The following is a 14,901-nucleotide window of genomic DNA, read 5'->3' on the forward strand; positions in this document are numbered from 1 at the left end:
ATGATGATGATGGTGTTTATAATGGAGATGGTGTTTATGATGATGGAGATGGTGTTTATGATGATGGTGGTGTTTATGATGATGGTGTTTATGATGGAGATGGTGTTTATGATGATGGTGTTTATGATGATGATGGTGTTTATGATGATGATGGTGTTTATGATGATGGTGTTTATGAGGGAGATGGTGTTTATGATGATGATGGTGTTTATGATGGAGATGATGTTTATGATGATGATGGTGTTTATGATGATGATGATGATGATGGTGTTTTATGATGGAGATGGTGTTTATGATGGAGATGGTGTTTATGATGATGGTGTTTATGATGATGATGGTGTTTATAATGGAGATGGTGTTTATGATGATGATGATGGTGTTTATGATGATGATGGTGTTTATGATGGAGATGGTGTTTATGATGATGATGGTGTTTATGATGGAGATGGTGTTTATGATGATGATGATGATGATGGTGTTTATGATGATGATGGTGTTTATGATGGAGATGGTGTTTATGATGGAGATGGTGTTTATGATGAGATGGTGTTTATGATGAGATGGTGTTTATGATGATGATGGTGTTTATGATGGAGATGGTGTTTATGATGGAGATGATGTTTATGATGATGATGGTGTTTATGATGGAGATGGTGTTTATGATGATGATGGTGTTTATGATGATGATGGTGTTTATGATGATGATGATGGTGTTTATGATGATGATGATGGTGTTTATGATGATGATGGTGTTTATGATGATGATGGTGTTTATGATGGAGATGGTGTTTATGATGATGATGGTGTTTATGATGGAGATGGTGTTTATGATGGAGATGGTGTTTATGATGATGATGGTGTTTATGATGGAGATGGTGTTTATGATGATGGTGTTTATGATGGAGATGATGTTTATGATGGAGATGATGTTTATGATGGAGATGGTGTTTATGATGATGATGGTGTTTATGATGATGATGATGGTGTTTATAATGGAGATGGTGTTTATGATGATGATGGTGTTTATGATGGAGATGGTGTTTATGATGATGATGATGATGGTGTTTTATGATGGAGATGGTGTTTATGATGGAGATGGTGTTTATGATGATGATGATGGTGTTTATGATGAGATGGTGTTTATGATGATGATGGTGTTTATGATGATGATGGTGTTTATGATGGAGATGGTGTTTATGATGATGATGGTGTTTATGATGAGATGGTGTTTATGATGATGATGATGGTGTTTTTGATGGAGATGGTGTTTATGATGATGATGGTGTTTATGATGATGATGGTGTTTATGATGGAGATGGTGTTTATGATGGAGATGGTGTTTATGATGATGATGGTGTTTATGATGAGATGGTGTTTATGATGATGGTGTTTATGATGATGGTGTTTATGATGATGATGATGATGGTGTTTATGATGGAGATGGTGTTTATGATGATGATGATGTGTTTATGATGGAGATGGTGTTTATGATGATGATGGTGTTTATGATGATGATGATGGTGTTTATGATGATGATGTGTTTATGATGATGATGATGGTGTTTATGATGATGATGGTGTTATGATGGAGATGGTGTTTATGATGATGAGATGGTGTTTATGATGATGATGATGATGTGTTTATGATGATGATGATGGTGTTTATGATGGAGATGGTGTTTATGATGATGATGGTGTTTATGATGATGATGATGGTGTTTATGTTTATGATGAGATGGTGTTTATGATGATGATGGTGTTTATGATGGAGATGGTGTTTATGATGGAGATGGTGTTTATGATGATGATGGTGTTTATGATGGAGATGGTGTTTATGATGATGGTGTTTATGATGATGATGGTGTTTATGATGGAGATGGTGTTTATGATGAGATGGTGTTTATGATGATGATGGTGTTTATGATGATGATGGTGTTTATGATGGAGATGGTGTTTATGATGGAGATGGTGTTTATGATGGAGATGGTGTTTATGATGGAGATGGTGTTTATGATGATGATGGTGTTTATGATGATGGTGTTTATGATGATGGTGTTTATGATGGAGATGGTGTTTATGATGATGGTGTTTATGATGATGATGGTGTTTATGATGATGGATGATGGTGATTTTTATGATGATGATGATGAGATGGTGTTTATGATGATGGAGATGGTGTTTATGATATAGATGGTGTTTATGATGATGATGTTTATGATGATGATGGTGTTTATGATGGAGATGGTGTTTATGATGATGGTGTTTATGATGATGATGATGGTGTTTATAATGGAGATGGTGTTTATGATGATGGTGTTTATGATGATGATGGTGTTTATGATGGAGATGGTGTTTATGATGATGATGGTGTTTATGATGATGGTGTTTATGATGATGATGATGGTGTTTATGATGGAGATGGTGTTTATGATGATGGTGTTTATGATGATGATGGTGTTTATAATGGAGATGGTGTTTATTGATGATGATGGTGTTTATGATGATGATGGTGTTTATGATGGAGATGGTGTTTATGATGATGATGGTGTTTATGATGATGGTGTTTATGATGATGATGTGTTTATGATGATGGTGTTTATGATGATGGTGTTTATGATGGAGATGGTGTTTATGATGGAGATGGTGTTTATGATGATGATGATGTGTTTATGATGGAGATGGTGTTTATGATGGAGATGGTGTTTATGATGGAGATGGTGTTTATGATGATGATGGTGTTTATGATGATGGTGTTTATGATGATGATGGTGTTTATGATGATGATGGTGTTTATGATGGAGATGGTGTTTATGATGATGGTGTTTATGATGATGATGGTGTTTATGATGGAGATGGTGTTTATGATGATGGTGTTTATGATGGAGATGGTGTTTATGATGATGGTGTTTATGATGATGATGATGGTGTTTATGATGATGATGGTGTTTATGATGGAGATGGTGTTTATGATGATGATGGTGTTTTTAATGGAGATGGTGTTTATGATGATGATGGTGTTTATGATGATGATGATGGTGTTTATGATGGAGATGGTGTTTATGATGGAGATGGTGTTTATGATGAGATGGTGTTTATGATGAGATGGTGTTTATGATGATGGTGTTTATGATGATGGTGTTTATGATGATGATGGTGTTTATGATGGAGATGGTGTTTATGATGATGATGATGGTGTTTTATGATGATGGTGTTTATGATGATGATGGTGTTTATGATGGAGATGGTGTTTATGATGGAGATGGTGTTTATGATGATGATGATGATGATGATGTTTATGATGGAGATGGTGTTTATGATGATGGTGTTTATGATGATGATGGTGTTTATAATGGAGATGGTGTTTATGATGATGATGATGGTGTTTTTGATGGAGATGGTGTTTATGATGATGATGGTGTTTATGATGATGATGGTGTTTATGATGGAGATGGTGTTTATGATGATGATGGTGTTTATGATGGAGATGGTGTTTATGATGATGGTGTTTATGATGATGATGATGATGGTGTTTATGATGGAGATGGTGTTTATGATGATGGTGTTTATGATGGAGATGGTGTTTATGATGATGATGATTATGATGGTGGTTTTATGATGATGATGATGGTGTTTATGATGAGATGGTGTTTATGATGGTGTTTATGATGATGGTGTTTATGATGAGATGGTGTTTATGATGATGATGGTGTTTATGATGATGATGGTGTTTATGATGGAGATGGTGTTTATGATGAGATGGTGTTTATGATGAGATGGTGTTTATGATGATGATGATGGTGTTTTTGATGGAGATGGTGTTTATGATGATGATGGTGTTTATGATGATGATGGTGTTTATGATGGAGATGGTGTTTATGATGGAGATGGTGTTTATGATGATGATGGTGTTTATGATGGAGATGGTGTTTATGATGATGGTGTTTATGATGATGGTGTTTATGATGATGATGGTGTTTATGATGGAGATGGTGTTTATGATGATGATGATGGTGTTTATGATGGTGATGGTGTTTATGATGATGATGGTGTTTATGATGATGGTGTTTATGATGATGATGATGGTGTTTATGATGGAGATGGTGTTTATGATGATGGTGTTTATGATGATGATGGTGTTTATGATGATGATGATGGTGTTTATGATGATGATGATGGTGTTTATGATGGAGATGGTGTTTATGATGATGATGGTGTTTATGATGATGATGGTGTTTATGATGATGATGGTGTTTATGATGATGGTGTTTATGATGATGATGGTGTTTATGATGATGATGGTGTTTATGATGATGAGATGGTGTTTATGATGATGATGTGTTTATGATGATGATGGTGTTTATGATGGAGATGGTGTTTATGATGGAGATGGTGTTTATGATGAGATGGTGTTTATGATGATGATGGTGTTTATGATGGAGATGGTGTTTATGATGGATGATGGTGTTTTATGATGGAGATGGTGTTTATGATGGAGATGGTGTTTATGATGATGATGGTGTTTATGATGATGGTGTTTATGATGGAGATGGTGTTTATGATGATGGTGTTTATGATGATGATGGTGTTTATGATGGAGATGGTGTTTATGATGATGGAGATGGTGTTTATGATGATGGAGATGGTGTTTATGATATAGATGGTGTTTATGATGATGATGTTTATGATGATGATGGTGTTTATGATGGAGATGGTGTTTATGATGATGGTGTTTATGATGATGATGATGGTGTTTATAATGGAGATGGTGTTTATGATGATGGTGTTAATGATGATGATGGTGTTTATGATGGAGATGGTGTTTATGATGATGATGGTGTTTGATGATGGTGTTTATGATGATGATGGTGTTTATGATGGAGATGGTGTTTATGATGATGGTGTTTATGATGATGATGGTGTTTATGATGGAGATGGTATTTATGATGGAGATGGTGTTTATGATGATGATGGTGTTTATGATGATGATGGTGTTTATGATGGAGATGGTGTTTATGATGGAGATGGTGTTTATGATGGAGATGGTGTTTATGATGATGATGGTGTTTATGATGATGGTGTTTATGATGATGGTGTTTATGATGATAATGGTGTTTATGATGGAGATGGTGTTTATGATGGAGATGGTGTTTATGATGATGATGGTGTTTAGGATGGAGATGGTGTTTATGATGATGGTGTTTATGATGATGATGGTGTTTATGATGGAGATGGTGTTTATGATGATGGTGTTTATGATGATGATGATGATGGTGTTTATGATGGAGATGGTGTTTATGATGATGGTGTTTATGATGATGATGGTGTTTATGATAATGGAGATGGTGTTTATGATGATGGTGTTTATGATGGAGATGGTGTTTATGATGGAGATGGTGTTTATGATGATGGTGTTTATGATGATGATGGTGTTTATAATGGAGATGGTGTTTATGATGATGATGATGGTGTTTTTAATGGAGATGGTGTTTATGATGATGATGGTGTTTATGATGATGATGGTGTTTATGATGGAGATGGTGTTTATGATGATGATGGTGTTTATGATGATGATGGTGTTTATGATGGAGATGGTGTTTATGATGATGGTGTTTATGATGATGGTGTTTATGATGATGATGGTGTTTATGATGATGATGATGGTGTTTATGATGATGATGATGGTGTTTATGATGAGATGGTGTTTATGATGATGATGGTGTTTATGATGGAGATGGTGTTTATGATGATGATGATGATGGTGTTTATGATGGAGATGGTGTTTATGATGATGGTGTTTATGATGATGATGGTGTTTATGATGAGATGGTGTTTATGATGATGATGATGTTTTATGATGGAGATGGTGTTTATGATGATGATGGTGTTTATGATGATGATGGTGTTTATGATGGAGATGGTGTTTATGATGATGATGATGATGGAGATGGTGTTTATGATGGAGATGGTGTTTATGATGATGATGGTGTTTATGATGATGGTGTTTATGATGATGGTGTTTATGATGGAGATGGTGTTTATGATGATGGTGTTTATGATGATGATGGTGTTTATGATGGAGATGGTGTTTATGATGATGAGATGGTGTTTATGATGATGAGATGGTGTTTATGATATAGATTTATGATGATGTTTTATGATGATGATGTTTATGATGATGATGGTGTTTATGATGGAGATGGTGTTTATGATGATGGTGTTTATGATGATGATGATGGTGTTTATAATGGAGATGGTGTTTATGATGATGGTGTTTATGATGATGATGGTGTTTATGATGATGAGATGGTGTTTATGATGATGATGGTGTTTGATGATGATGATGTGTTTATGATGATGATGGTGTTTATGATGAGATGGTGTTTATGATGATGGTGTTTATGATGATGATGATGATGATGTGTTTATGATGGTGTTTATGATGGTGTTTATGATGATGGTGTTTATGATGATGATGGTGTTTATAATGGAGATGGTGTTTATGATGATGATGATGGTGTTTATGATGGAGATGGTGTTTATGATGATGATGGTGTTTATGATGATGATGGTGTTTATGATGGAGATGGTGTTTATGATGGAGATGGTGTTTATGATGGAGATGGTGTTTATGATGATGATGATGGTGTTTATGATGATGATGGTGTTTATGATGAGATGGTGTTTATGATGATGATGGTGTTTATGATGAGATGGTGTTTATGATGGATGATGGTGTTTATGATGATGATGGTGTTTATGATGATGATGGTGTTTATGATGGAGATGGTGTTTATGATGGAGATGGTGTTTATGATGATGAGATGGTGTTTATGATGGAGATGGTGTTTATGATGATGATGATGGTGTTTATGATGATGGTGTTTATGGTGGAGATGGTGTTTATGATGGAGATGGTGTTTATGATGATGGTGTTTTTATGATGATGATGGTGTTTATGATGGAGATGGTGTTTATGATGGAGATGGTGTTTATGATGATGAGATGGTGTTTATGATATAGATGGTGTTGATGATGATGTTTATGATGATGATGGTGTTTATGATGGAGATGGTGTTTATGATGATGGTGTTTTGATGATGATGATGGTGTTTATAATGGAGATGGTGTTTATGATGATGGTGTTAATGATGATGATGGTGTTTATGATGGAGATGGTGTTTATGATGATGATGGTGTTTGATGATGGTGTTTATGATGATGATGGTGTTTATGATGGAGATGGTGTTTATGATGATGGTGTTTATGATGATGATGGTGTTTATGATGGAGATGGTGTTTGATGATGATGGTGTTTATGATGAGATGGTGTTTATGATGATGATGGTGTTTATGATGATGATGGTGTTTATGATGAGATGGTGTTTATGATGGAGATGGTGTTTATGATGATGATGGTGTTTATGATGATGGGTGCTTTATGATGATGGTGTTTATGATGATGGTGTTTATGATGGAGATGGTGTTTATGATGAGATGGTGTTTATGATGATGATGATGGTGTTAGGATGGAGATGGTGTTTATGATGATGGTGTTTTATGATGGAGATGGTGTTTATGATGGAGATGGTGTTTATGATGATGGTGTTTATGATGATGATGATGATGGTGTTTATGATGGAGATGGTGTTTATGATGATGGTATTTTATGATGATGATGGTGTTTATGATGAGATGGTGTTTATGATGATGGTGTTTATGATGATATGGTGTTTATGATGGAGATGGTGTTTATGATGATGGTGTTTATGATGATGATGGTGTTTATGATGATGATGGTGTTTATGATGAGATGGTGTTTTTGATGATGATGGTGTTTATGATGATGATGGTGTTTATGATGATGATGGTGTTTATGATGGAGATGGTGTTTATGATGGAGATGGTGTTTATGATGATGATGGTGTTTATGATGAGATGGTGTTTATGATGATGATGGTGTTTATGATGATGGTGTTTATGATGATGATGGTGTTTATGATGGAGATGGTGTTTATGATGATGATGATGGTGTTTATGATGGAGATGGTGTTTATGATGATGATGGTGTTTATGATGGAGATGGTGTTTATGATGATGATGATGATGGTGTTTATGATGATGAGATGGTGTTTATGATGATGGTGTTTATGATGATGATGGTGTTTATGATGATGAGATGGTGTTTATGATGATGATGATGTGTTTATGATGGAGATGGTGTTTATGATGATGATGGTGTTTATGATGATGATGGTGTTTATGATGAGATGGTGTTTATGATGATGATGTGTTTATGATGGAGATGGTGTTTATGATGGAGATGGTGTTTATGATGATGATGGTGTTTATGATGATGATGGTGTTTATGATGATGGTGTTTATGATGATGATGGTGTTTATGATGAGATGGTGTTTATGATGATGATGGTGTTTATGATGGAGATGGTGTTTATGATGATGATGAGATGGTGTTTATGATGATGGAGATGGTGTTTATGATGATAGATGGTGTTTATGATGATGATGTTTATGATGATGATGGTGTTTATGATGGAGATGGTGTTTATGATGATGGTGTTTATGATGATGATGATGGTGTTTATAATGGAGATGGTGTTTATGATGATGATGTGTTTATGATGATGATGGTGTTTATGATGGAGATGGTGTTTATGATGATGATGGTGTTTGATGATGGTGTTTATGATGATGATGGTGTTTATGATGGAGATGGTGTTTATGATGATGGTGTTTATGATGATGATGGTGTTTATAATGGAGATGGTGTTGATGATGATGATGGTGTTTATGATGGAGATGGTGTTTATGATGATGATGGTGTTTATGATGATGATGGTGTTTATGATGGAGATGGTGTTTATGATGATGATGGTGTTTATGATGATGGTGTTTATGATGATGGTGTTTATGATGATAATGGTGTTTATGATGGAGATGGTGTTTATGATGGAGATGGTGTTTATGATGATGATGATGGTGTTTATAATGGAGATGGTGTTTATGATGATGGTGTTTATGATGATGATGGTGTTTATGATGGAGATGGTGTTTATGATGATGGAGATGGTGTTTATGATGATGATGGTGTTTATGATGATGATGTTTATGATGATGATGGTGTTTATGATGATGATGGTGTTTATGATGGAGATGGTGTTTATGATGATGATGTGTTTATGATGATGGTGTTTATGATGATGGTGTTTATGATGATGATGGTGTTTATGATGATGGTGTTGATGATGATGGTGTTTATGATGGAGATGGTGTTTATGATGAGATGGTTTTATGATGATGATGATGTTTATGATGATGATGGTGTTTATGATGAGATGGTGTTTATGATGATGATGGTGTGTTTATGATGATGGTGTTTATGATGATGATGGTGTTTATGATGATGATGGTGTTTATGATGATGATGGTGTTTATGATGATGGTGTTTATGATGATGATGGTGTTTATGATGATGATGGTGTTTATGATGATGGTTTATGATTATGATGGTGTTTATGATGATGGTGTTTATGATGGAGATGGTGTTTATGATGGAGATGGTGTTTTTGATGATGGAGATGGTGTTTATGATGATGGTGTTTATGATGAGATGGTGTTTATGATGATGGTGTTTATGATGATGATGATGGTGTTTATGATGGAGATGGTGTTTATGATGATGGTGTTTATGATGATGATGGTGTTTATGATGATGATGGTGTTTATGATGATGATGGTGTTTATGATGATGGAGATGGTGTTTATGATGGATGATGATGATGATGGTGTTTATGATGGAGATGGTGTTTATGATGATGTGTTTGATGATGATGATGGTGTTTATGATGGAGATGGTGTTTATGATGATGATGGTGTTTATGATGATGGTGTTTATGATGATGATGGTGGTGTTTATAATGGAGATGGTGTTTATGATGATGGTGTTTATGATGGAGATGGTGTTTATGATGATGATGGTGTTTATGATGATGGTGTTTATGATGATGGTGTTTATGATGATGGTGTTTATGATGGAGATGGTATTTATGATGGAGATGGTGTTTATGATGATGATGGTGTTTTATGATGATGATGGTGTTTATGATGGAGATGGTGTTTATGATGATGATGGTGTTTATGATGGAGATGGTGTTTATGATGAGATGGTGTTTATGATGATGATGATGATGGTGTTTATGATGATGATGGTGTTTATGATGGAGATGGTGTTTATGATGATGATGATGATGGAGATGGTGTTTATGATGGAGATGGTGTTTATGATGATGGTGTTTATGATGATGATGGTGTTTATGATGATAATGGTGTTTATGATGATGATGGAGATGGTGTTTATGATGGAGATGGTGTTTATGATGATAATGGTGTTTATGATGATGATGGTGTTTATGATGATGATGTTTATGATGATGATGGTGTTTATGATGATGATGGTGTTTATGATGGAGATGGTGTTTATGATGATGATGTGTTTATGATGATGGTGTTTATGATGATGGTGTTTATGATGATGATGGTGTTTATGATGATGGTGTTGATGATGATGGTGTTTATGATGGAGATGGTATTCATGATGATGATGTTTATGATGATGATGATGTTTATGATGATGATGGTGTTTATGATGGAGATGGTGTTTATGATGATGATGTTGTTTATGATGATGGTGTTTATGATGATGATGGTGTTTATGATGATGGTGTTTATGATGATGGTGTTTATGATGATGATGGTGTTTATGATGGAGATGGTGTTTATGATTATGATGGTGTTTATGATGATGGTGTTTATGATGATGATGGTGTTTATGATGGAGATGGTGTTTATGATGATGGAGATGGTGTTTATGATGATGGTGTTTATGATGGAGATGGTGTTTATGATGATGGTGTTTATGATGATGATGATGGTGTTTATAATGGAGATGGTGTTTATGATGATGGTGTTTATGATGGAGATGGTGTTTATGATGATGGAGATGGTGTTTATGATGGAGATGGTGTTTATGATGATGATGTTTATGATGATGATGGTGTTTATGATGATGATGGTGTTTATGATGGAGATGGTGTTTATGATGATGGAGATGGTGTTTATGATGATGATGGTGTTTATGATGGTGATGGTGTTTAATGATGATGATTATGATGATGATGATGGTGTTTATGATGGAGATGGTGTTTATGATGATGATGGTGTTTATGATGATGGTGTTTATGATGATGTCGTTTATAATGGAGATGGTGTTTATGATGATGGTGTTTATGATGGAGATGGTGTTTATGATGATGATGGTGTTTATGATGATGGTGTTTATGATGATGGTGTTTATGATGATGGTGTTTATGATGGAGATGGTATTTATGATGGAGATGGTGTTTATGATGATGATGGTGTTTATGATGATGATGGTGTTTGTGATGGAGATGGTGTTTATGATGATGATGGTGTTTATGATGGAGATGGTGTTTATGATGGAGATGGTGTTTATGATGATGATGATGATGGTGTTCATGATGATGATGGTGTTTATGATGGAGATGGTGTTTATGATGATGATGATGATGGAGATGGTGTTTATGATGGAGATGGTGTTTATGATGATGATGATGATGGAGATGGTGTTTATGATGGTGTTTATGATGATGGTGTTTATTATGATGATGGTGTTTATGATGGAGATGGTGTTTATGATGATGGTGTTTATGATGATGATGGTGTTTATGATGATAATGGTGTTTATGATGATAATGGTGTTTATGATGGAGATGGTGTTTATGATGATGGTGTTTATGATGATAATGGTGTTTATGATGGAGATGGTGTTTATGATGATGATGGTGTTTATGATGATGATGGTGTTTATGATGATGGTGTTTATGATGATGGTGTTTATGATGGAGATGGTGTTTATGATGATGATGATGGTGTTTATGATGATGGTGTTTATGATGATAATGGTGTTTATGATGGAGATGGTGTTTATGATGATGGTGTTTATGATGATGATGATGGTGTTTATGATGATGGTGTTTATGATGATGATGGTGTTTATGATGATGATGGTGTTTATGATGATGATGATGGTGTTTATGATGATGGTGTTTATGATGATGATGGTGTTTATGATGGGGATGGTATTTATGGAGATGGTGTTTATGATGATGATGGTGTTTATGATGATGATGGTGTTTATGATGATGGTGTTTATGATGATGATGGTGTTTATGATGATGGTGTTTATGATGATGATGATGGTGTTTATGATGATGGTGTTTATGATGATGGAGATGATGGTGTTTATGATGATGCTGGTGTTCATGATGATGGAGGTGTTTATAATGATGATGATGGGGATGGTGGGTGTGATGATGATGATGATGATGGTTTGTATGATGGTGATGGTGTGGATGATGGTGGTGATGGTGGTGGTGGTTGGGATGATGGTGGTGGTGGTGATGGTACTTATGATGATCATGGTGGTGATGATGATGGTAAGGATGATGGTGGTGTACTCTTCCTCCCACAGATCTTGGCAGGCGATAATGATGACGATGATGAACCCTTCCCACCCCCTAGCGCACACCGCTCCTCAGTGACCAATGAGAACAGTCTAAACGGCAGTAGCAGCTTCCTATTCGACAGCCTGTACGACAGCTCTTTGTTGGCTGGGCTTAGCCACGACTCTCACCAATCAGAGGAAGAGAAGGAGGGACCTGTTGTCATGGAGACCAGTCTCCTGTCCAACCAGCAGCGGCAACGCAGCGGGCTCATAGCCAATCAGGAGGCAGAGGAACAGGAGGCCGTCCAATGGGGCGAGTCGTCCTTCAACCTATCAGAGTGGGGCGACTCTCTGCTGGTTGGAGAGCACTTCCTGGAGAGGCGGAGCCTGCTGAGACACACGGAGGGACTGCAACACGAACAAGACTGCGGTCAGACCGACAGACCCCAACCTGACCATGGGGAAACAGAGCAACAAGGACCTCAACCCAACCACAGCAATGGTCAGACAGACGATCACGGTCGGGGAAAAAACACACATGACCAGTGTTTGACGGAGCGACCTCAACACAACCACAGTGGTCTGTTATATGAACCCAAAGACAACCATAACCAGACAGACAGACTGACACAGAACACTGGTGGAGAAGAGGTGGAACCTTCCTGGTCAGAGAGACGGGGAGAGAAGAGGAGAGAGGGGATGAGAAATGTAGTGGGAGAGGAAAGGGGAGAAAAGGAGGAGATGGAGGGGTTGAGAAGGAGAGAGATGTGAGAGGTGTTGCAGTGTGTGAGAGCAGGCTGTTTAAAAGACCTGCATCACAGAGAGATGGAGGGAGAGAGCGAGAGGAGGAGAGAGAGAAGAGGAGAGAGTCTGAACCCTCCCTCCTCTGCAGCCCTGGACTCCAGGACATCTTTGATCGTTGGCCTAGTATGTCTGACCAGCCCTCCCAACACCCTCTGCTGCCACCTGCTCACACACTCACACACACTGCTGTTGACAACCAAGACTCAGAGGACAGTTTGACTGGTCTGACTGATCTAACAGCACTGGTACGTGCTGAGGAGGACAGAGAGACAAAGGACAGTTTGACTGGTCTAACAGCACTGGTACGTACTGAGGAGGACAGAGAGACAGGAGAGACCAGTGTGAGATGGGGGGAGACGAGGCAACCCCTGAGGGAGAAAGAGGGGGAGAGACGAGGGGAGACAGGAGAGAACAACGTGAGATGGGGGGAGACAGGGGGACAACTGGGAGAGAGAGAAGAGGGGAGATCAGGTGGGGCTCATGGGGACCTCATCCCCCCAACTCAAGAAACTGTTAAACTGACCATCTCCTCTGTCCAATCACCTCACATTATGAGGACTATCAACCAATCACCTTACACCACTAGGACTATCCACCATTCACCTCTCACCACCAGACCTCTCAACCAACCAACTCATATTTCCCATCCTCTCAACCAATCAACCCCCACCCCTCGACCTATCCACCAATCAGCTCACTCCTCCCGCCTCCCTGATCAACCAGCAGTCTCTGTTGGTCCCCAGTTCCTGAAACCAGATCCCAAAACAGACACACACTCTCACTCAGCCCCCAAAACAGACCCTAAACCTCCCTGTCACCCCAAAACAGACCCTAAACCTCCCTGTCACCCCAAAACAGACCCTAACCCTCCCCGTCACCCCAAAACAGACCCTAAACCTCCCACCAAAACAGATACCAAACCTCCCCCCAAAACAGACACTAAACCTCCCCCTCAACCCAAAACGTTGCTAGACTCTCCTCCTGTCCTCTCCTCCCCCTCATCTCTGACTGACGAGGGCTTCACCCTCCAGCTCTCCCAGGATGCATCTCTCTCTCCCAGCAGCCCTAGCGGTGGGCTGGCCATCATAGACGTGGCGAGCGACAGAACACTGTTCTACACCTTTATAGAGGAGTGGAGGAGGAAGGAGAGGTATTCCCTCGTTCCTGTCTGTCAAACGAAAGAACACGGAGGAGACGGAGGGATTGGAGGGAGGCAGATCAGAGGTAACTACGCACACACACAGACATACTCACACCAGGGCTACAATTTCCTTGCGGAGGCCCTATTGGGTGGCTGTAATGCATGCCTTGCGTCCAATGTGCCCCAGTGATTATGGAGACTATTATTTCTAGCAAACCAGATTCCTTTCTGAAGTTGTACATTTGCTATGTCAAATCAAATCAAACTGTATTTGTCACATGCGCCGAATACAACAGAATACTGTGAAATACTTACAAGCCCTTAACCAACAACGCAGTTCAAGAAATAGAGTTAAGAAAATATTTACTAAATAAACTAAAGTAAAAAAAGAAAAAGTGTAATTATTTGATCAAACG

The 14,901-nt window shown here is 37.7% G+C and overlaps 1 protein-coding gene across 1 annotated transcript in view; it reads left to right on the top strand.

Moving 5' to 3' along the window:
* The window catches only part of polq (polymerase (DNA directed), theta), a 228,183-nt gene that overhangs the window by 177,330 nt on the left and 35,952 nt on the right, over positions 1-14,901 (top strand). The window contains exons 22-23 of the mRNA XM_042311239.1: positions 12,568-13,042; positions 13,150-14,568. Coding sequence (XP_042167173.1) covers positions 12,568-13,042; positions 13,150-14,568 — 1,894 coding nt within the window. The remainder of the gene's footprint in view (positions 1-12,567; positions 13,043-13,149; positions 14,569-14,901) is intronic.

This window comes from Oncorhynchus tshawytscha, linkage group LG33, assembly GCF_018296145.1.
Source record: "Oncorhynchus tshawytscha isolate Ot180627B linkage group LG33, Otsh_v2.0, whole genome shotgun sequence".
Taxonomy (NCBI): Eukaryota; Metazoa; Chordata; class Actinopteri; order Salmoniformes; family Salmonidae; genus Oncorhynchus; species Oncorhynchus tshawytscha.